Source organism: Molossus molossus, unplaced genomic scaffold (genome assembly GCF_014108415.1).
Source record: "Molossus molossus isolate mMolMol1 unplaced genomic scaffold, mMolMol1.p scaffold_m16_p_14, whole genome shotgun sequence".
Taxonomy (NCBI): domain Eukaryota; kingdom Metazoa; phylum Chordata; class Mammalia; order Chiroptera; family Molossidae; genus Molossus; species Molossus molossus.
The window spans coordinates 78,131,930-78,154,819 of NW_023425349.1; the positions used below are offsets into that span (position 1 = coordinate 78,131,930).

At 38.5% G+C, this 22,890-nt stretch overlaps 1 protein-coding gene across 1 annotated transcript in view; it reads right to left on the reverse strand.

The window, feature by feature from the left end:
- Positions 1–22,710, reverse strand: part of PLAA (phospholipase A2 activating protein) — a 41,065-nt gene extending 18,355 nt beyond the window's left edge. Inside the window, exons 1-6 of the mRNA XM_036261387.1 lie at positions 22,162–22,710; positions 13,701–13,894; positions 2,952–3,052; positions 2,747–2,867; positions 662–829; positions 69–204 (exon numbers count right to left, since the gene is read on the reverse strand). Coding sequence (XP_036117280.1) covers positions 69–204; positions 662–829; positions 2,747–2,867; positions 2,952–3,052; positions 13,701–13,894; positions 22,162–22,529 — 1,088 coding nt within the window. The 5' untranslated portion in view covers positions 22,530–22,710. The remainder of the gene's footprint in view (positions 1–68; positions 205–661; positions 830–2,746; positions 2,868–2,951; positions 3,053–13,700; positions 13,895–22,161) is intronic.
- Positions 22,711–22,890: the final 180 nt, after the last annotated feature.

Here is a 22,890-nt window from a genome sequence, read left to right on the forward strand (position 1 = left end):
CATGGCTTATCTCTGTGCACTCTAATGCCTCCTAGACACATATTACTTAATGACTAGAAAATAAATACCTCGCACCAACCACAATGTCACCATTGTCTAGCACACAGCAGCACCATATAGACTGAGCTGGAAGTCGAACTGTTTGAGCACATTCCCCATTTTTCCAAATTCTCAGAGATCTGTCTTCTCCTGTTGTCACAAAATCTAAAATTGATAAATACAGAAAAAATTAGTTTAAATAAGTAAAATTAAGTACATCAATACATACCATTTTTCTAGATAGGCTGATTTTTTTTTTTACCCCAAAGTTTTTTAAAATTATAACTTTAAATTTTATATATTTGTCACCTCTGTACAACTTTAAAAAAACATTTTTATACAATTCATATCTTATATACTATATGTAATACCAATAAGTTATGCAAAACCTTTCCTCAGATACCTAAGAACTTTTTACAGCCATCAAATGTGAATTAATATAAAAATGATCATAAAATTTTCTTCTTTAGGAAATAAATACCTATAAAATAAAGTCACTAAATTATTTAAGTTACAGTTAGTAAAATGATTTAAATCATCAGCCCTCTTCCCCTCACCTTAAGAATGTGATGAAACAATGATCAATACAAAATTTTAAATACATGGTATAAGATAATCTTACCTTTACAATTTGGAAAGACAGATATGCTATAAATATAATTTGTATGTCCATAATATACTTCAAGACACTCTCCAGTGATTTGCCACCTTCTAATACTGGCATCATTTGCACAGGAAAGAAATTCTGTTTCACTCAAAATCGCCAAACCTCTTACACAGTCTTCGTGCCCTGTATTAAAAAAATAAAGTAAATCAATAAAATAGATCATTTGGTTAATGGCTCTATGTATTTCATTAACATTGTGAAACACATCAGTGAATAGTAAAACCTGATTTCAGGTTTGAGAAATTCTGTAGTAAAGCCTGGTGATCAAAATTTTTATTTTACATTTGGCTCTATCTTTCTTCTAACCAGTCTTAGGAAATAATTTACATTCATCCTATCTTCTCCAAAGTCCTTCTTAAAACCCTCTAGAAACAAAATTTCCATTTCCACCATTCTCCTTTTTCACCTGACAATTCAACTTTTCTTCCCCAATAACAAAAGTAATTCATAACATATACAATATTCATATATAACAGAATATTTAAATATAACAAAGAATAAATAAGTATCTTACCACACAATACTGAAATTTATATTTATAAAACACCAGAAAAAATTGAGAGAGAGAGAGAGACTTTGATTTGTTGCCTTCCATACATGCCCCACCTGGGTATCAAACTCACAACCCAGGTATATGTGCCCTGACCAGGAATTGAACCAGTAACCTTTCCATGCACAGGATGATGCTCAACCAGTTGAGCCACTCCAGCTGTACTCTCCTACCTCTTTAGACACCATCAAATTGTAACTTCTTCTACCCCTTTGATTCAATCAAAAAGCAAATATTAAGCCAAACACTGCTGATTTATCATTGGACACATTTCACAATTTACATAAATGCAAGCATTAAAATGATAAAATAAAAACCAATGATTACTGATTTTTTTAAAACTGCAAGGATTTATGGAATAAACTTCTTTCATACTGTTCTTAATTATGTAACTAGAGATATATTTGTTCAAACTCAATTTCTTTCAATATTAATTGAAGCCTTGTAGAAAATATCGCTACATTCTTTTTAAGGACAAAACATTCTCTGAAGCTTATGATCCAAACAAGAAGATCAGAAGTTAAAACCTTTCCATGCTCCATATTTGCTAATTTTGAGTAGCTATCACAGATTTAATAACTTGATACATACATATATTTATGTATGGAAAGCAAAAACAGATACATATTAAAACTCATTGTTCATTTTCCATCTACAGATAGTTTTGTCTTCACAAAGGAACTTCATTCAGTGTTATCCTTCACAGTGGCTATCAACTTTTAAAAAGTAAATAAAAGAAAAAAACCAACAAAAAAATTCACACCAAAAATCTAACTGCCCCACAGATATATCAGCAATCCTAATATTATACAGCAGATGCCTCAGTGTAGGAGTTATTTAATAGCTGAGGTTTAAAAAGACTACCCACCCAAACCACCACAAAAATAGAGCCTGAAATGTATTATTAAACAATGTGCTTCAATAAAAGCAGTTATTATGTTTTCCTCCATATACATGAAGCTAACAAGACTAATCCATCATCAATAAGGCTTATGCTTGGAAGTTTCAAACTGAACATGTTCAAAGGACAAGCAAACACATAACTGCATACCACAGATTACATATACATAATTCACAGAAGTACATACACATATTATAGCCTATCAGGTACCTATTTACTCATCCAATCTGTTTAACGAGAGGTCTCATTGTATCTTTTAAAAAGATATGTGGGTGCCCTGGCCTGTGTGGCTCAGTTGGCTAGAGCATCATCCTGTGCACCGAAAGGCTGCGGTTCGATTGCTTGTGTGGCTTTGATCCCTGGTGGGGGGGCATATGGAAGGGAACCAATCGATGTTTCCCTCTCTCTTTCTCCCTTTCCCTCCTCTCTAAAAAAATTAGTAAAACATATCCTTGAGTGAGAATTTAGAGAAAGGTATGTGGGTGATGTTTTTCAAATACCACTTTCAAGCTTCTCAATCTTTGAGAAAAAGGTCATCTTAGTAAATATGAAGTGATGAGATTATAAAAGTTGTCTACTCTGATATTACCTGTAAAAGTCCTCTCACATCTTCCAGCTTTCCACAGTTTAATAGTCTTGTCTGCTGATCCAGTTAACATTAAGCCCTGTTCAGGTAAGATCTTTACTGCCCATACTGCAGCTGTATGACCCTGTGAGTAAAATGGTATTAATTTAAGTTGCCACAGTCATTATACTTAATTCTTATCTAACATATTCACACAAAACTACTGTACCTGTAAGGTCATCATGCATTTGTCATTCAGCCAAACTTTAGCAGTGGTGTCCCATGAGCCACTAAGTAATGTCCCAAATTTTCCAGATGAAAGACTACAAACTAAAAGAAAAAAAGGCAGTAGTTAACATATTTTCACATAGAAAAATGTTCAGCCCTTTTAGTTATTAAAGCATTGCAATTTTAAAAACCCTGTTATAGTATATTAGCCAAATAAGGCTTAACTCAGTGGAGATAAATAAGTGATGTTTTGACAGCAGTCAAGACTCTGCTGTCAGACTGCCTGGATGCAAGTACTGGAGATGCCACTTATGAGCTGTCTAACCACGGGGATATTACTTAACCTTAGATTGCTCATCTGTAAAATGAGGGAACAGGATTAAGTGGATTGCATAATCCCTTCCAGTTCTAAGAAACTATCTAGGAAGACAGGGCAAACAATTTTGAAATACTGTTTATATAGGGTCACTTTAGTTAAAATGTCAAAAAACTAGAGCCAAACTAAATGTTTAAGATTGTCGGAATGGTTAAATAAATGTTTCATTGATATAAAATTACACAGGCTAAAAATTATAAGTGAAAAATTATCTAATAACATGGAAACAAAGACAGAATTCTTACTAAAAATGGCAGATTGTCTACAGTAATGCTATAAATGGTATTAATCTACAAGGACAAAGAAAACTGAAAATAACATTAACTGACTTAGCCAAATGGAGTAAGGTTATAATTTAAACACCCACAAGAGAAATTCAGAAGCAGTGACTGAGCCCACAACTATGAGACTCAGTACATAGTCCGTTGGTTCCATGAAGGACGGGGCTAAGAAGAGGACTTGAAAAATGAGACAAGTAATTCAAAGGCTGCATACAACATGATGAAACACTAGATCTCTCCTCTCAGCCTACAGTGTCAGGAAAGTGCATCCTCACCCACTGCAGGAGATGGAGATTTATTATCTGGTCACAGGAGCCAATTTAAAGAGGATTCCAATGGACAAATAAGGACAATTTGAGAATCTAGTAAAAGAGGTGAAAGAGGGGGGCAAAGAAAGCATTTAACCTATTTTCTCTCTATAAAATCCTCACACAGGAATCAAAGAGTTGATATGGAAAAGTTCTATATAGAAAAATGTTAGCTATTAAATTCAGAATAATGGTAGAATGAGAGTATAATCATTTTGCAAATATTAATGAAATACTGGATCTATGCAGTGATTATCAATAAATGCTAAACATCATTATATAAAAGGCTGATAGGAATTTTATAATAAATGGATGTACAACACTTGAACCCACTGATCAAATTGAACGTCACAAAAAGAGATATTATGTGCCTCTTGATGTGCTAAACAGAAAGTACACGATACTACCTGTAAAATGTTTGTGCCAAAAACTTGAATCTGTATCTGATCAAGCTTCTAGATCTAACGAACAGCTTACAACACATATAGGGGATTGAGGAACAAGTTAAATGGAACAAAAAGGCTCCAATCAGCAGAGTTCAGATTGTGAGAAATTCTACAGGTAAAATAAGCTGATTTCCAATAGAGAGGGGGTAAAAGGAAACAAACTGACAGATAGAAAGACATGTACACCTTATTTGGGTCACAATTTAAAGAAACTAAAAAAATTACGAGACAACTGGGTAAACATGAACATTCACTAGATATTTGACAATTAGAAATGAGATTCTGTTTTGTTTAGAGAGAGAGAGAGAGAATCCTTTTCCTATAGAGTGGTCAGCAAACTATGGCCTGTGGGTCACTTGTTTTTGTGCAGCACACAAAGAATGGTTTTTACTTTTTTGGTTGGCAAAAGATAATCAAAATACATTTCCTGATGTGAAAATTACATAACTTCAAAATTTCTGTGTCCATAAAGATTTATTGAAACACAGAAAGGCTTATTCATTTATTTGACAATGACTGCCTTTGAACAAAATGGCAGAGCTGAGTAGTTATAAAAGCAACATGGCCTACAAAGCCTGTAGTATTTACTATCTGCCTTTTCAGAAAAAGTTTGCCAACCCTATTTTAGAGCTGCATATTAAAGTGTTTACAAATGAAATAGTATACAGAAAATTATCTTAAATATAATGCAGAGGAAGAGGGGAAAGATGAAACAAGACAGAGCTTATGTTGATAATCCTTGGGTGTAAGAGATCATTTTTCCCAATTAGGTATGGTAATGTATAACTCAATATAAATAACTGCCTTTATTTTATTTTATTGTTTTTACAAGTATCCCCAACTGGCCTGTATTATGTTGTTGTTGTTGTTACAGATGTTTCTCCTTTTTTACCCCATTGACACCCTCCTCCCCATTCCCCCCACACCATCACCGGCTTTGTTGTCCACGTCCATTGGTTATGCGTACATGCATATAAGTTCTGTGGTTGATCTCTTCTGAGGGTTGTCAGTCTGTTCCCTACTTCCACATCTCTGGGTCTACTGATTCCTCAGTCTGTTATGTTCATTATATTCCACAAGTGAGATCATGTGGTATTTGTCTTTCTCTGTTTGGCTTGTTTCACTTAGGATAATACTCTCCAGGTCCCTCCATGTCATCTCAAAGGATAAGAGATCTTTCTTTCTTATAGCTGCATAGTACTCCATTGTGTATATGTACCACAGCTTATTTATCCATTCGTCTACTGATGGACACTTGGGCTGTTTCCAGATCTTAGCTATTGTAAATAGTGATGCTACAAATGTGGGGGTACATATATTCTTTCTGATTGGTGTTTCAGGCTTCTTAGGGTATATTCCTAGAATTAGGATCACTGGGTCAAACGGCAGTTCAATTTTTAATTTTTTATAACACTATACTTTTTTCCATACTGGCTGCACCAGTCTGCATTCTCACCAACAGTGTACCAGAGTTCCTTCTCCACACTCTCGCCAACACTTGTTAGATGACTTTTGATGGTGGCCATTCTGACAGGTGTGAAGTGAAACTTTGTTGTTTTCATTTGCATCTCTCTGATGGTTACTGATGTTGAGCATTTCTTCATGTATCTCTATGCCATTTGTATGTCCTGTTTGGAGAGATGTCTATTCAGCCCCTCTGCCCATTTTTTAAACTGGGTTCTTTGTCTTTCGTTTCTTGAGTTGTATGAGTATTCTATATATTTTAAAAATTAACCCCTTATCTGATGTATCATTGGCAATGATGTTCTCCCATACAGTGGGTTGCTTTTCCACTTTGATGGTTGTTTCTTTTGCTGTGCAGCAGCTTTTTAGTTTGATGTAGTCCCATGTGTTCATTTTTTCCTTTGTTTCTGTTGCCTTAGGTGAAGTATTAGTGAAAATTCTGCTGTGTACGTTGTCCGAAAATTTGTTGCCCACATTTCCTTCTAGAATTTTTATGGATTCATGGGTCACATTTGAGTCCTTTATTCATTTTGAGTTTATTTTTGTGTAGGGTGTAAGTTGATGGTCTAGTTTCTTTTTTTTTTCATGTGGCTGTCCAACATTCCCAACACCATTTATTAAAGAGGCTGTCTTTACTCCATTGTATGCTCCCGCGTCCTTTGTCAAATATTAATTGAGCATAATGTCTTGGATCCATTTATGGGTATTCTATTCTGTTCCACTGGTCTATATGCCTCTTCTTGTGCCAGTACCACGCTGCTTTGATTACAGTGGCTTTGTAGTATAACCTGATATTTGGTATTGTGATCCCACCTACCTTGATCTTTTTCAAGATTGCTAGGGCTATTCTGGGTCTTTTTTCGTTCCATATGAACTTTTGAAGTATTTGTTCTAGTTCTGTGAAATACGTCGTTGGTATTTTGATGGGGATTGCACCGAATCTATAGATTGCTTTGGTTAGTATGGACATTTTAGTGATGTTAATTCTTCCAATCCATGAACAAGGTATGTGCTTCCACTTTTTTATATCTTCCTCTATTTCTTTTTCCAATGTCCTGTAGTTTTCTACAAAGAGGCCCTTTACTTCTTTGGTTAAGTTTACTCCTAGGTATTTTAATTTTTTTGCAGCAACGGTAAATGGGATTGTTTTTTCAGTTTCTCATTCTGTGAGTTCATCATTGTATATAAGAATGCATTCGATTTCTTGACTTTAATTTTGTATCCTGCTACTTTGCCAAATTCATTTATTAAGTTTAGTAAATTTTTGATGGAGTCTGTAGGGTTTTCTATGTATAATATCATGTCATCTACAAATAATAACAGTTTAACTCCCTCCTTTCCAATTTGGATCCCTTTTATTTTTTCTTCCTGTCTGATTGCTGTGGCTAAGACTTCAAGTACAATGTTAAATAAGAGTGGCGAAAGTAGACATCCCTGTCTTGTTCCTGTTCTTAAGGAAAATGCTTTTAGTTACTGCCTATTGAGTATGATGTTGGCTGTATGTCTTTCATATATGGACTTTATTATATCGAGATATGATACCTCTATGCCCAGATTGCTGAGCATTTTTATCAGAAATGGGTGATGGATTTTGTCGAATGCTTTTTTTATCCTCACCTGAGGATATTTTTCCATTTTTTGTACAGATAGAGTGGGAGGGAGAGAGAGGAAGGGAGAGGGAGAGAGAAACATCGACGTGAAAGGGACACATCGAGTGGCTGCCACCCACACGACCAACCAGGGCCGGGGACAAACTGCAACCGAAGTACGTGCCCTTAGCGGGAACCGAACCTGGGTCTCTCCGGACCGCAGGCCGACGCTCTAACCGCTGAGCCAAACTGGCCAGGGCGTCGAATGCTTTTTGGCAACTATTGATATGATCATATGATTTTTACCTTTCATTTTGTATATGTGGTGTATCACATTTTTGATTTTCAAATACTGTACCAGCCTTGCATCCCTGGGATGAATCCCACTTGGTCATGGTGAATAATTTTTTGATGTACTGCTGGATTCGATTTCCTAGTATTTTGTTCAGGATTTTGGCGTTCATCAGGGATATTGGACTGTAGTTTTCTTTCTTTGTACTGTCTTTTTCTGGTTTTGGAATTAGAATTATGCTGGCCTCATAAAACGAGTTTGGAGGTCTTCCTTCTTCTTGAATTTTTTGACATGGTTTAAGGAGAACAGGTGTTAGTTCTTTTTTGAATGTTCCATAAAACTCCCCCATGAAGCCATCCAGGCCTGGGGTTTTGTATGCTGGGAGTGTCATGATTGCCTCTTCAATTTCCTTAGTTGTTATTGATCTGTTCAAGTTTTCTATCTCTTCCCCGTCCAGTTTTGGGAAACAGTGTTTCTAGAAATTTGGCCATTTCGCTTAGATTGTCGAATTTGTTGCCATATAGTTGTTCATAGTAGCTGTTAACAATCTTTTGTATTTCTGTGGTGTCGGTTGTTACTTCTCCTTCATTTCTGATTTTGTGTATCTGGGTTCTCTCTTATTGTTTCTTGGTGAGTCTAGCTAAGGGTCCATCAATCTTGATAGTTTTTCGAAAAACCAGCTCTTTGTTTCATTGATACTTTGAATTGCTTTTTTGGTCTCTATGTCATTTATTTCTGCTCTGATCTTTACTATTTCCTTCCTTCTACTTGCTCTGGGGGTTTTCTTTTTGTTGCCTTCTAATTCTTTAAGGTGCGAGGTTAGACAGTCAATTAGAAATTTTTCTTGTTTCTTGAGGTAGGCCTGTAGTGCTATGAACTTCCCTCTCAGAACTGCTTTCACTGCACCGCATAGATTTTTTGTTGTTGTGTGTTCATTTTCATTGGTTTCCAGCAAGTTTCTAATTTCTTCCTTAATCTCCTCAGTAACCCATTCATTGTTTAATAACATGATATTTAGCCTCCATGTGTTTAAATGTCTTTGCATGTTCTTGTTGCAATTGATTTCTAGTTTCATGCCATTTTGATCTGAGAAGATGCTTGATATGATTTCATTCCTCTTGAACTTGTAGAGATTTAGTTTGTGTCCTATCATGTGGTCTATCTTTGAGAATGTCCCATGTGCACTTGAGGAGAATGTGTATTCTGTAGTTTTGGGGTGTAATTCTATGTAGATATCTATTAAATCCATTTGGTCTAATGCTTCATTTAGAGTCTCTGTTACCTTGCTAATTTTTTGTCTAGAGGATCTATTCAATGCTGTCAATGGGGTGTTGAAGTCCCCTGCTATGATTGTATTGTTGTCGATTTCTCCTTGAAAGTCCTCCAGAAGATTTTTAATATATTTTGGTGCTCCTATATTGGGTGCATATATGTTTATCAAGGTTATATCTTCCTGTTGGGTAGATCCTTTCAATATTATGTAGTGGCCTTCTTTGTCTCTAGTTATGGCCTTCATTTTGAAATGTATTTTAGCAGATATGAGTATTGCTACCCCAGCTTTTTTTTGATTTCCGTTTGCTTGGAAAATTTTTTTCCATCCCTTCACTTTCAACCTACGTGAGTCTTTTGTTGTGAGGTGGGTCTCTTGTAAACAACACATAGATGAGTCATGCTTTCTTATCCAATCAGCTGCTCTGAGTCTTTTTATGGGAGCATTCAATCCATTTACATTTAAGGTGATTATTGATATGTACTTATTTATTGCCATTTTTGTTTAGTGTGGTTCTATTTTTCTTCCCATTTCTCCTGATAATTACAGCAGTCTCTCTAACATTTCTTGGAGTGCTGGTTTGGTGGTAATGTATTCCCTTAGCCTTTTTTTGTCTGGGAAGCTCTTTATTTCACCTTCTGTTTTGAATAATAGCCTTGCAGGGTAGAGTAGTTTTGGATTCAAATCCTTGTTTTTCATGACCATGATTACTTCATGTCATTCCCTTCTGGCCTGTAGTGTTACTTGTAAGAAGTCAGCTGTGAGCCTTATGGGGTTTCCTTTGTAGGTAACCTGTTGCTTATCTCTTGCTGCCTTTAGGATTCTCTCTTTGTCTTTAATTTTGGCATTTTAATTACTATGTGTCTTGGTGTAGGCCTGTTTGGGTTCTTCTTATGTGGGACTCTGTGCTTCCTGAACTTGAATGCCTTCTTCCTTCACCAAATTAGGAAAGTTTCCTGTCTCAATTTTTTTGAATATATTCTCTAATCCTTGCTCATTTTCTTCTTTCTTCGGGGACTCCTATGATGCGAATATCATTACGTTTTCAGTTGTCCCACAGTTTTCTTAAGCTGTCTTCCTGTTTTTTAATCGTTTTTTCCTTTTGGTTTTCTGATTGGTTGATTTCTTCTACCCTGTGTTCCAATTCACTGATCCGGTCCTCAGCTTCCTCTGCTCTGCTGTTTAAACCTTCCAATGTGTTTTTCATTTCTGATATGTCATTTTTTATCTCTTATTCATGGTTATTAATTTGGAATTGGCTTATTTTCAGCATCTCTATGTCCTTACTCATGCTGTTGAGCTTCCTCAAGATCATGGCTCTGAATTCTAGCTCTGTTAACACGCCTAACTGCTCCACATTGATCTCATCTTCGGTGGAGGTCTCTTGCTCTTTCATTTGGATTTTGTTTCTGTGTTTCACCATTTTGACTATCACAGTGGGCTTTGGAGCCTGTCAAGTTTTCCCTGTGGGATTTGCTGTTCTCCTGTTTGTGACTACCTCTCCTGGGTTTAGATGAGCGAGGGAGGACCCACGTTAAACACCACTGTCAAGTCTTACTTTTCTGGTTAAAGTTGCTAGCCCAGGAAAGGTACTGTTATCCTCTAGTTTTTTGCCTGGAGGCTAGCAGTGGAGGTTACTTGATGAGTTATGGGTTGCCAGTTGATTAAAAAATTCCCTCAGGTGCTCAGTATAAGGGGATTTCCCAAGGGTGGGGCAGATACTAGTTGTTAATGAGCCTCAATTTGCATTTCAATGGCCCACTGTGTGGGGTTGGATCTCCGAGGGATGGGCTGCTGCCTCTCCCCAGAGCCCTGGGCAGGAGCAATATGGCCATTGTCCTGCGTGGCAGCAACTCAGCAAAAGCTTGAGTGCCCTCTAAATCCGGAGGGTTCCAACAAAGTTCCAGTCCAGTCTGCCCTCCCTCTGCCGGAGCCCAAGGTGAGTGGTCGTGGCTTTTTTAGCCTCTGTTCTGGCTCTGCGCTGTGGAGCCACTCGGGAGTGTAACCTGAGGGCACTGCTCCCAGCTAAGGCTGCTGCCAAACTGCTGAACGTGAGCTCTCAGCCCCCATCTCGCGCCTTCACAAGCCTACCAGGATTAAGTCAGTGTCCCTGGTTATATGGTCCTTGCAAGCTGCTTTTCTGTTGATTCTTCCTGTCAATTTGTCTGTGTTATAGTTGTAATTCCAGTTTGGTCCTGGGAGACAGTCTGTGTAGCTTCCATTCACTCCGCCACCATTTTGAAATCTCCCCTTGACCTTCTATTTTGAATGATAGCCTTGCTGGGTAGAGTAGTCTTGGATTCAGATCCTTGTTTTTCATGAGCTTGATTACTTCATGCCATTCACTTCTGGCCTGTAGTGTTTCTATTCAGAATTCATCTGAGAGCCTTGTGGGGGTTCCTTTCTAGGTAACCTGTTGCTTATCTCTTGCTGCCTTTAGGATTCTCTCTTTGCCGTTAATTTTTGGCATTTTAATTACTATGTGTCTTGGTGTGGGCCTGTTTGGGTTCTACTTACTTGGGGCTCTCTGTGCTTCTTGAACTTGAATGCCTTCTTCCTTCACCAAATTAGGGAAGTTTCCTGTCTCAATTTTTTTGAATATATTCTCTAATCCTTGCTCATTTTCTTCTTCGGGGACTACTATGATGCGAATATTATTATGTTTCCAGTTGTCCCACAGTTCTCTTAAGCTGTCTTCCTGTTTTTTCATTGTTTTACTCATTGCTTGATTTTATTCTACCATCTTCTAATTCACTGATCCGGTCCTCAGCTTTCTCTACTCTGCTGTTTAGACCTTCCAATGTGTTCTTTATTTTTGATAGGTCATTCTTCAATTCTTCTTTGTGGTTTTTAATTTCCAATTGGTTGATTTTCAACTTTTCTATGTCTTTACTCATGGTGTTGATGTCCTTACTCATGCCGTTGAGCTTCCTCAAGATCATGGCTCTGAATTCTATCTGTTAACTTGCTTAACTGCTCCACATTTATCTCATCTTTGGTAGAGGTCTCTTGCTCTTTCATTTGGCTTCTGTTTCTTTGTTTCACCATTTTAGTTATCATAGTGGGCTTTGGAGCCTGCCACATTTTCCCTGTAGGTGTTGGTGTTCTCCTGTTTGTGACTCCTTTTCCTGGGTTTGGATGAGTGAGGGAGGACTCACATTAAATACCACTGTCAAGTCTTACTTTCCTGGTTAGAGTTGCTAGCTCAGAAAAGGTTCAGTTATCCTCTAGCTTTTTGCCTGGAGGCTATTAGTCTTGGTTACTTAAAGATCCTTGGGTTCTCAGTTGAATGAAAAACTCTCTCAGGTGATCAGAGCAAGTGGATTTCCCAAGGGTGGGGCAGATGCTGGTTGTTAATAAGCCTCAATTTGCATTTCAATGGCCCACTTGGGTAGGGCTGAATCTCTGAAGGAGGGACAGCAGCCTCTCCCAAGAGCCCTGTGATAGAGTAAGATGGCCACCATCCTGCGTGGCAGCAACTCAGCAAAAGCTCTGAATGCCCTCGAAATCCTGAGCGTCCCCACACAGTTCCAGTCTAGTCTGCCCACCCTCTGCCGGAGCCCAGGGTGAGTGGCTGTGGCTATTTTAGCGTATGTCCCAGCTCTGGGCTGTGGAGCCGCTAGGGAGTTTAACCCGAGGGTGCTTCTCATAGCTAAGGCCGTTGCTGTCTGTGGGCTCCCAGCCCCACTCTTGTGCCTCCTCAATCCTACCAAGGTCAAGTCAGTGTCCTTGGTTATATGATCATCGCAAGCTGCTTTTCTGTTGCTTTTTCCCAATGATTTGTCTTTATTTTAGTTGTGATTGCAGTTTGGTCTTGGGAGATGGTCTGTGTAACTTCCATTCACTGTGCCGCCATTTTTCAATCTCCCTGCCTTTACTTTTGTATATATTGAAGAATTGTATAATAAAGCTCAAAATATCTGTATCTCTCTGTATTGAATATTTTGGATACATACACACAAACCATTTTACAAACACCTCAATGAAATTAAGTTTAAAGTATTTATGCACCACACTATTTGCATACAGAAGTCCTAAAATATTCTATATACATTGAAAAACAAGTACACATACTGCAATGATAAAGCATATTATTTTATAACATAGAGCTGCTAAGCCATGCACAAAAGCAGTAATCTCATAAAGAAAATCAAAAATAGTATACACAAATCACAGAATAAGATATTGAAAAGTATTCCTCTTCAATAATGATACCAGGGCTCTAAACACACTAGTTTTACTATATAGATACAGACGTAACAGTAAAAAGATAAAGAAATAACTCTGATTTCCTCGGTAAATTCCTTTTACAAAATAGCTGAAAAACCAAAACCACAAAGTGTATCAAAATTATACAGCCCCTTCCTTTTATAACTCAACACTTTACTTTTTAAATATACAGGGGTGGACAAAAGTAGATTTGCAGTTGTGAGTATGAAAAACAGAGTTTATTCATGTATTATTATTTATTAAGTATTGTATTATTTGTATTGTAACTGTAAATCTACTTTTGCTCACCCCAGTATAAGCAGAAGAATTTACTGATGATAACAGTAAATCTATAATGGAACTGATAGAACAATGCTGATTAAAAATGGTTTTTACTATCAAGTCTATTATTTATAGGTTAACAAACATAATAAAAACCAAGAAAAATGGATAAATTTTACTTTCAAAGGGATAAATTTTTTTCAAATAGAAAAACACCAAAGCATTATACTTACCAGTATTTTTGTGACCTTTTAGTATATAAAGTGGTGCTGGACTTTCCAGTGAGAAAATGCAAATATTGTGGTCATTTCCTCCAGTAGCAATTAGTCCATGAGGATATACGTCACTAGAAGGTATGATGCATACACAAGATACAAAATTGGAGTGGCCACTCATACAGTGCATTTCTGTGAATCCTCTGTTAGGACTGGAAAGACATAATAAGTAAAATATAGATTGGTTTTCTAACTTAGCCTAGGGCACAGTTGTCAAAGTACTTATTTTCATTTAGTGTCCAGGTTGAACTTCATAGAGAGTACACACTATTTCAAGTATCTATTGTTTTAAATTAAATATTAAATAGCTAATTTAGATGAGCTACTAAAGGTTTACATCAGATTAGGAAAAGTTTACTAAGGTTTTCATTGATAACAATATGTTAATTAAAAGGAAGAAAGAGGACAGAAGAGGAGGAAACAAGTATTTTAAGTGGTTTTTCCTCATCCTGCATCTTCATTTCTACTTCAGTAATTGTTACATAGTGAGGACATTTTTACACTATGAAACATTAACTTAGTACCTATTAATATAGTATCTGTATGTAAAAAGAATATCATTCTCAATATGCAAACTAAAAACTAAAACAGCAATGTATAAATGATTGCTCTAGGGACACAGCACATCAACTCCCTGGGGATTAGAATGATTACCAATTTGTTACACACTAACATCACTGCCTTACAAAAGAAGTCAAACAACAGATTATGATATACTACGTGAAATGTGGTTAGTTGCTGAGAGGGATATAAAGAATTATATACCCGACTCCAGCTAATCCAAGGAGTTTGCGTCTAGTTGAAAGAGATGAGACAAGTACACACAAAGAGATTCAGACTCTTGGGTAAAGACTGAACACACTCATCTATTTTGACTTCCTTCCCAAACACCATTAAGACAATGCTGCTGCCCTGGCCAGTTTGGCTCAGCGGTTAGAGCGTCGGCCTGCGGTCCGGAGAGACCCGGGTTCGGTTCCCGCTAAGGGCACGTACTTCGGTTGCAGTTTGTCCCCGGCCCTGGTTGGTCGTGCGGGTAGCAGCCACTCGATGTGTCCCTTCACGTTGATGTTTCTCACTCTCTCTCCCTTCCTCTCTTGCCCTCCCATTCTATCTGTACAAAAAAATGGAAAAATATCCTCGGGTGAGGATAAAAAAAAAAAAAGACAATGCTGCTAATTCTGAGCCTTCAGGGGAATTGTTGATAAACTGGTTCTCTACTTTCCCTGCCACCTATTTGGAATTAATTTTTCTCATGTCTCTTAAGACCTTTACTACTCTTCTATCAGCTTCGGTACTGAAAGTTATAATCCTGTTTTTTCTCCTTCTTCCTAGCTTTGTTGGTTTATCCCCTTCTTAAAATACAAACATGTACACATAGACACATAGGTATATGTATGTATGTATCTATTTATGTAGGCAGCAAGGAAAGTAGAGAACAAATCTACTAATAAATCCGCCAAAGGCTCAAGAATTAGCGGCACTATGTATGTACCTCTAAAAATGGGGACAAGAAAAAGTAGAAACTAAAATAAGGAAGACTAGTTGAAAGTCTTCAGAATCAGTCAGAAGCTGAATCATTTGAAAAAAATCTTCAAAGGAAGGTACTTGGTAGTAGCTATTTTTAATTTAGGTATATGTATGTATGTATCTATTTATGTAGGCAGCAAGGAAAGTAGAGAACAAATCTACTAATAAATCCGCCAAAGGCTCAAGAATTAGCGGCACTATGTATGTACCTCTAAAAATGGGGACAAGAAAAAGTAGAAACTAAAATAAGGAAGACTAGTTGAAAGTCTTCAGAATCAGTCAGAAGCTGAATCATTTGAAAAAAATCTTCAAAGGAAGGTACTTGGTAGTAGCTATTTTTAATTTGTCCATTTTATTTTGGTGGGTTTTTAAAAATGTGTTTTCAGAAACCACTTTATCAATAAGCCCAAAGAAATGTAAAAGATAGACCATGATAAAAAAAAAAAAAAAAAAAAGCTGTATTATATAAACCACTAAATCTACCTATGTGTGTCCCTTAGCACCTCCTGGTATACATATTTGCATGCATCTTTTATATTGATCTGTGAAGTTCTTAATGGCAGAATTCAGACCTTGTTCTTCTGTTTATTTTCTCAAGTTCCCAACACACTACATGGTAAGGATTAAGTATTTCTTGAATCAATAAAAAATATTTAAAGTATTAAGAAAAAATTAAAGCAGTTAGCACCCCAGACAGACAACTGCCCCTTGTGCACCCAGCAAATGTCTGGAGCTTATTCTTCGGATAGGTGAAAGTCTTGTGGGGACACAAAGCAGAGCCAAGTCCTGGGGTATGAAGAACATGTACATTCATAATGGAGGCCAAGACCACCAAAGACAAAACCCTGAGACCAGGCAGGCAGATCAGCCTAATAAAATGATACAGCCAGATAACCCTACAATTAAGTTTCCAGTCAGCAAGCCCCACCCAAGAGTAGTGAGTGCTTCCTGGGAGTTTACTTCTCCACCCTTAACAATGAGCACAGAATAAGGATTATCAGACATCTGGGGAGAGGATCCTCCAGCGGGATATGTATAGTGACCTAAAGAAACAGGGAGGGGGAAAATACAATTTGGAGGAAACAGACTACTAAAGGAGAAACTTAATAAAAAAATAAATAAAAAAAAAATCAGCCCTGGCCAGTGTGGCTCAGTTGGTTAGAACATGTGCAATTGAAGGGTCATGAGTTTGAGTCCCAGTCACGGTACATATCCAGGTTGGGGGTTTGGTCCACATTTGGGGTGCATATGGGAGGCAATTGATCAATGTTTCTCTCTCTCTTTCTCTTCCCCTCTCCTTTCCTCTCTCTCTAAAGCCAATAAAAACATATCCTTGGGTGAGGAGCAAAAAAAAAAGAAAAAAAGAATAGAAAAACATCGCCCTGGCCAGTTTGGCTCAGCGATTAGAGTGTCAGCCCAAGGGTTCAGTTCCCACTAAGGGCACATACCTCCTCAGTTACAGTTTGTCCCTGGCCACGGTTCAGGTCATGTGGGTGGCAACCAGTCGATGTTTCTCTCTCACATAGATGTTTCTCTCTGTCTCTTCCCCCCTCTCTCCCTCCTGCTCTATCTGAAGATAAATGCAAAAATGTCCTCAGGTGAGGATAAAAAATAAAGAAAGAAAAACATCATTACCATTCTTAGAGATATAAGATAATGCAGCCACGAAATAAGAATATAATTTCACAAGAAGTCAAGGCAATTTCTGAGAAAGTATAGCAAATGAGAGAATGAGAGAATTAAAAAAGAAACAAGATCAACATGTGAATAAAAAGTTCCAGAGAAAATGAAGATGACGAAACCAAATAATTAAGAAAATGTCCCAGAACTTATGGGTATAAGTTTTCATATTAAAAGGGTCCACTAAGAGCCCTGAACAATGGATGAATATACTGACAGCCTTTTAGTTAGAACAAAATACGTCAAGAATCAGAATGGCTTTAGTCTTTTCAACTGTAACACTAAAGGCTAGAATACAATGGGGCAATGGCTTCAAAATTCTGGAGGATCATTATTTGGAAATTAGAATGCTAAAAACATTTAAATTGTATTCAAGTAGCAAGGTAGAATAAAACCCATTTGGACTTGCAAGGTCTTGATACATTATTATCAATGCCCTGTATTTTAGGAAGCTTCTGGAGGATGTGCTCCAATAAGGCATCAAGGCAGAAAACCAAGAAAGAGAAAATAAAAGGGTACTGAGAACAGAAATCCAACACAAGAGATCCAAAAGGGAATCGAGGAGATGACAATAAAGGGTGATCCCAGTATAAGTTATGTACCAGGAGCAGACAAACTAGGTCAGCAAGTTTTCACTTAAAAAAAAGATGAAACTGTAAACTATTCAATACGTCTAAAAGTCTTGAGAGGACAGAGAGACAACTAGCATTTAAAGCTGAATTTGTGATAAATACATATAAAATTAAGCAAGTGAAAATCAAAAACAGGACAATTAGCAGCTACAGGGAGATCATAAAATCGTTGAAGAAAAGTTATCGTAGTTGATTACACAGCTTAGGTGCAGGCAGATTGTACAATTACAAAATATTGATTAAGTTTAACATTAATTTAAGGGCATAGAAAGGGTGCGTAGTGTGACGGGCATTGGTAAAGTGTAGAAAGAGAGCTAAATTCTCATATTCCACAATAAGAACTATAAAAAATATCTAAAATAAAATATTTAAAAAATAAAAAGAAATAGCAATACAGCTATAATGTTTCAGTCAACAATGGACTACATATATGATGGTGGTCCCATAAGATTACAATAGAGCTGAAAAATTTCTATCAGCTAATGATGTCATAGCAGTGGTCAACTCTCCACACAACATATTACATATCTGTGGTGACACTGGTATAAACAAACCTACTGTGCTGCCAATGGTATAAAAGTACTGTATAGCACATATAATTATGTACTCGATAATGACAATAAAAGACCATGTAACTGGTTTATGTACTTATCATACTATGCTTTTCACGGTTAGAGTGTACTCTTTCTACTTACAAAAATAAGTTTCCTGTAAAACAGTATCCTGTGTTACACTGCAGGAGCCTCACAGAGCTCCCTCCTGTTTACCGCGTCTCTGGATTTTCACCATTTTCTCTGGTGCGTGATTTAATCTCATGTTGTTTTATACAGTAACATGTTGTATAGGCTTGTATCCTAGAAGCATATAGCCTAGATGTATAGTTGGCTATATCATTTAGGTTGAACTCTGAGGTTGACACCACAACATAACCACCTATGGACACTGTTCTCAGAACTAACCCCCTAGTTAAGCATGACTGTATATCATTTTATAATATATAGATGTGGAAATAATAAAAAATACGCAGTTGTCATAAAAACTTTGTCTCCAAGAAAGGGAAATGGGGAGTGGGAATGAACTGGCTGATTTCTTAGCAAACCCCACAGAACTATTTGACTAAGGACCCAAAGTACTAAGTGGACCTTGGCATGGTAAGGGAAGATTTAATGCTCAATGTAAAATCTGGTTTTACATCTTTCGAATATGGGTAGTTCTCAAAGACAAAGCAATAGTTGGCGATAGACTTGAGAAATCCAGTTTAATCTGAAGTGGGCTGATTTATATAGGCCTGAAGCACTCTCAAAGAATGGCATGCTGACTGGTTCAGTTTAATGTACCCCCCCCCGCCCCCCGCCAAAAAGAAAAAGAAAACTGTCTCCTTTCTAAAGGACCTTCAGAAGGTCCAGAGACTTTTTGGGTTCTCAATGGGCTTTTGTGAAAGACAGGTATCTGATTTAGTCCACCCTAGAACTATTTTGCCTCCCTGAAATTAAATTCCCTCATCATTCCCAGTGCATCCCTACACTAACTACCCTGGATTCAGAACCCTATAGAAAACAATTTTCATTTAGTATTTGGCTCCAAACATTTCACAGCACTTCATTACTGTATTAATATACAATGAAATAGATATTGTCATGTCAGGATATCGGCCTTGAGGACACTTTTGTAACACTAAAAGTATGGCTGAAACACTCTTTTCAACCATAAGAGGTTCATTACCCAGTGACTATGAGATACCCTACTCTAAGCAACTGGAAATGAGACGTAAAACTATCTTACTTCTCTAATCTGGCACAGTGCAGGCTCTCAATCAGTATTAGGTGAAAAAAATACATGGATGAATTTTTAAAAAGACAACCAAAAAAAAAAAAACCCACAAAAAAAACGAGTTCAATGAAGAGAACTAGTTTTCAAGTAGAGGATCATTTCAGCTCACAGTTCCTCAGGTTCCTGGTAAATGCAACCACTCCAGTAATTTAAGTTTTGTCAACCTAGCACACTCATAGACAACATGTAAAAGTCTAATGACAGGATTCAATTATGACAAATGGCATCTGCTTTAGATACGCCTTACTACAATGTGTGTATCCTACTGGCAATATGCTTCTACTGAACTCGATTTTAAATGTACATGCTTAATCAGTAATTGCATTCAAATACACAGAAAGTTATGTATTACTGTTACTAAGTGGTTTGGAATATCACAAAACCTTTGAAGAGAACCTTCACAAATTATCTCACCCAATTCAATACAGGAATTTGCTTGAAAATATCCCTCATCTAGTCTGTCACGTCTTGGCTACACTACTGCAAAAAGCCTCCAAACAGATCTACTCCCGTATTTACCCCTTTGCAATCCTCTCTCCACCAGCAGCTAGCAGAAACTTCTAATGAGCTAAATCAAATCATGCTGCTCCTTGCTTGAAACCCTTTACAGCAGTGGTTCTCAACTTGTGGGTCGTGATCCCTTTGGGGGTCGAACGACCCTTTCACAAGGGTCGCCTAAGACATGACAGTAGCAAAATTACAGTTATGAAGTAGCAACAAAAATAATTTTATGGTTGGGCGTTGGGGGTCACCACAACATGAGGAACTGTATTAAAGGGTCACAGCATTAGGAAGGTTGAGAACCACTGATTTAAAGGCTTCTAACTACTACATCCTTTCCTCAGCCCTCAAAGACTTGCCCCACTTCACAGCTCTTTCCCTCCTGCACAAAGGGGCTTTCTTCTTTCCCAATCCAGGGCCTGTGTTTGTTCCTCCTACCACCTACTCTTCCAATTCAACCTTCCTCATTCCTTGCTCCCATGACCAGCACCATCTCAGTGTCAGACTGAAAAAAAGAAAGAAAGAAAACACCTCCTCATAGAGGCTTCCTTCTTTAATATCTCTCTCCACTCAACTCTATATCGACATTGTTTTCATGATAGTATTCGTGTCAAGTATGTAATTACTTTTTATTGTTTTTTTAATCCACCTTCCCTCCCACACTACAAGCAAGTTCTAGAAACATAGACAACTTGTCTGTGCTCTACTTATTCCAGATCCCAAACAAATACGAGGCACTCAATCAATAGTTATCATCTGAATTTATGGATGGTAACACAAATTCTATGTGAAACCTCTAATGATGGGAGGCGAACAAAGTACCTCATCTCTATTTCTCTTTCTAAACTCAAATCTGTTTAACAGGTCCTAAATTTCCTGTTACAACCAGCCAAATCAGGATTGAACTCTTGAACTTGATTTAGACTGCAGCTTAACCTTTTGTGCTTTTGTTTGTTTGTTAGAAGACAATGGACTTTCTCTCCTCTAGAAAACAGCACACTCTTCACAACTATAGACCCACTTTTGCTCCACCATGTATTTCTAAAAATCATGAGCTCATAGTGCTTTTTTGATTCAGATTTTTTAAAATTATGGTAAAAAACCAATAACAAAATTTACAGTCTTAACCATTTTTATTTGTACAGTTCTGTCAAGTATACTCACACTGTTGTGCAATCAATTTCCAGAAATTTCTCATCCTGCAAACCTGAAACTCTGTACCTGTTAAATAACACCACCTCATCCCTCCTCCACTCCCAGCCCTTCACAACCACCATTGTTTTTCTGTTTCCATGAATTTACCTACTCTAGGTACTTCGTGTCAGTGGAATCATACAGTATTTGTCTTTTTGTGACTGGCTTTTTTACTTAACATAATGTCTTCAAGTTTCATCCCTGTTGTAGCACACATCTGAATTTCCTTCCTTTTTGAGGCTGACCAATAGTCCATTGTACCAACGTACTTCATTTTATTTAACCATTAATCAGCTGATGGACATTTGGATTGCTTTCACCTCTTGGCTATTGTGAATAATGCTATGATGAACAAGGGTGTACATATATCTATTCAAGGCCCTGCTTTTAATTCTTTTGAGTATACAGAAGTGGAATTACTGGATTATATGGTGATTCTTTTTTCTTTTCTTTTTTTTTTTTAAAGAAAACAGCATATTCTTCACACATTCATAAAACATTTGAGAGGTTTCATTCCCTCCATCTAAGCCCATCACAGGTCCAGACAAAGAAACTCTGACTTGGACAACGAGAGAGGAGGCAAAGCAACTTTCTGCAATGCAATTTTTGGGAACTAAGGTTCTCAAATTGGAAGACTACGGAGCACATTCTAGTGCAGATGCTTTCACACTGCCTCATTTAGGAGGGCGTACCTGGCATCAGTACATTTCCAATTCTAAAAGACACATGGGAAATCATCGCCCCAAACCTGGAACCCCAAAAGGTAAGAGGTTCGTCCAAGGTCACCCACTAGCTAGTGGTCAAGTTAGGACATGAAAGAAGGTCTCTGTTCCCCCCATCCGGTGCCCTTTGCACCAAACCGTACCGGTTTCGCACACTGCGCGCCCAGAGTGGCAGTGCTCTCAGAACTGGGAGGGAACGCAGACCGGAGCGAGGGCCGGGAAGAAAGGGAGAAGGCAGGACGGAGCAGGGAAGGTTCACTCTCCTCCCACACGAGGTAGGAAGAAGCCTGCAACACAGCCCGGGGTGCGGGGCTGCAGGCTCGCAGCGCTCACCTGTCCGGGACCCAGAGGCGGGTGGTGCGGTCCCGGGACACGGACACAAAGGCCCCCGGCGGATAGAGGCAGCACACCAGGCCCCGTACGTCCAGCTCGTGGCCAGGGAGCGCGCAGCTCAGCCGATACCTGGCGGCGCCGCTCTCCATGGCCCTTGTCGGTCCGGCGCCCGGGCCCGGGCCCCGAGCAAGATCCGTCGGCAGGGGAGGCCGGGTGTGCGACGGGCCGCGGCGGGAGAGGAGCGTGCAGGTGAGAGGCGGCCTGAGACCGGAAGCGCCGAGAGCCGGTGCGGAAGGGCGGCAGGGAAGGGGCGCGCCGAGCGGGCCGAGTGACACAGCAACCCTGACATGCACACCGGAATTCATCATCAGCCTCAGCCCGCCATGACGCAGAGCGTGTGCGCCCCGACTGCTGAGGCGACGTGGAGCTCGCTTCCCTCCCGCGCTCTGGACCGCGGGCCGAGGAAGAGATCCAACGCCCACCCCTTCTGCCCAGGCGCCCCAATCCCCGTCCTGGCCAAGCCCGAGTTTCTTCCCCGCTGTGGCTGAACTGTTTATTATAACACGGGATGCGGGGTGGGACTACAAATCCCACAATGCCACGCGCTAGTGGGCGTGAGCCGCAGGCGCGAGGAATCCGGATATTTTAAATCTTGCTCCTCGTGCCTGCGTGCTTCCTTGTGGTTTATTGAGATTGTTTCGAGTTATCTGTTAGGGCAGCTTTATTGTG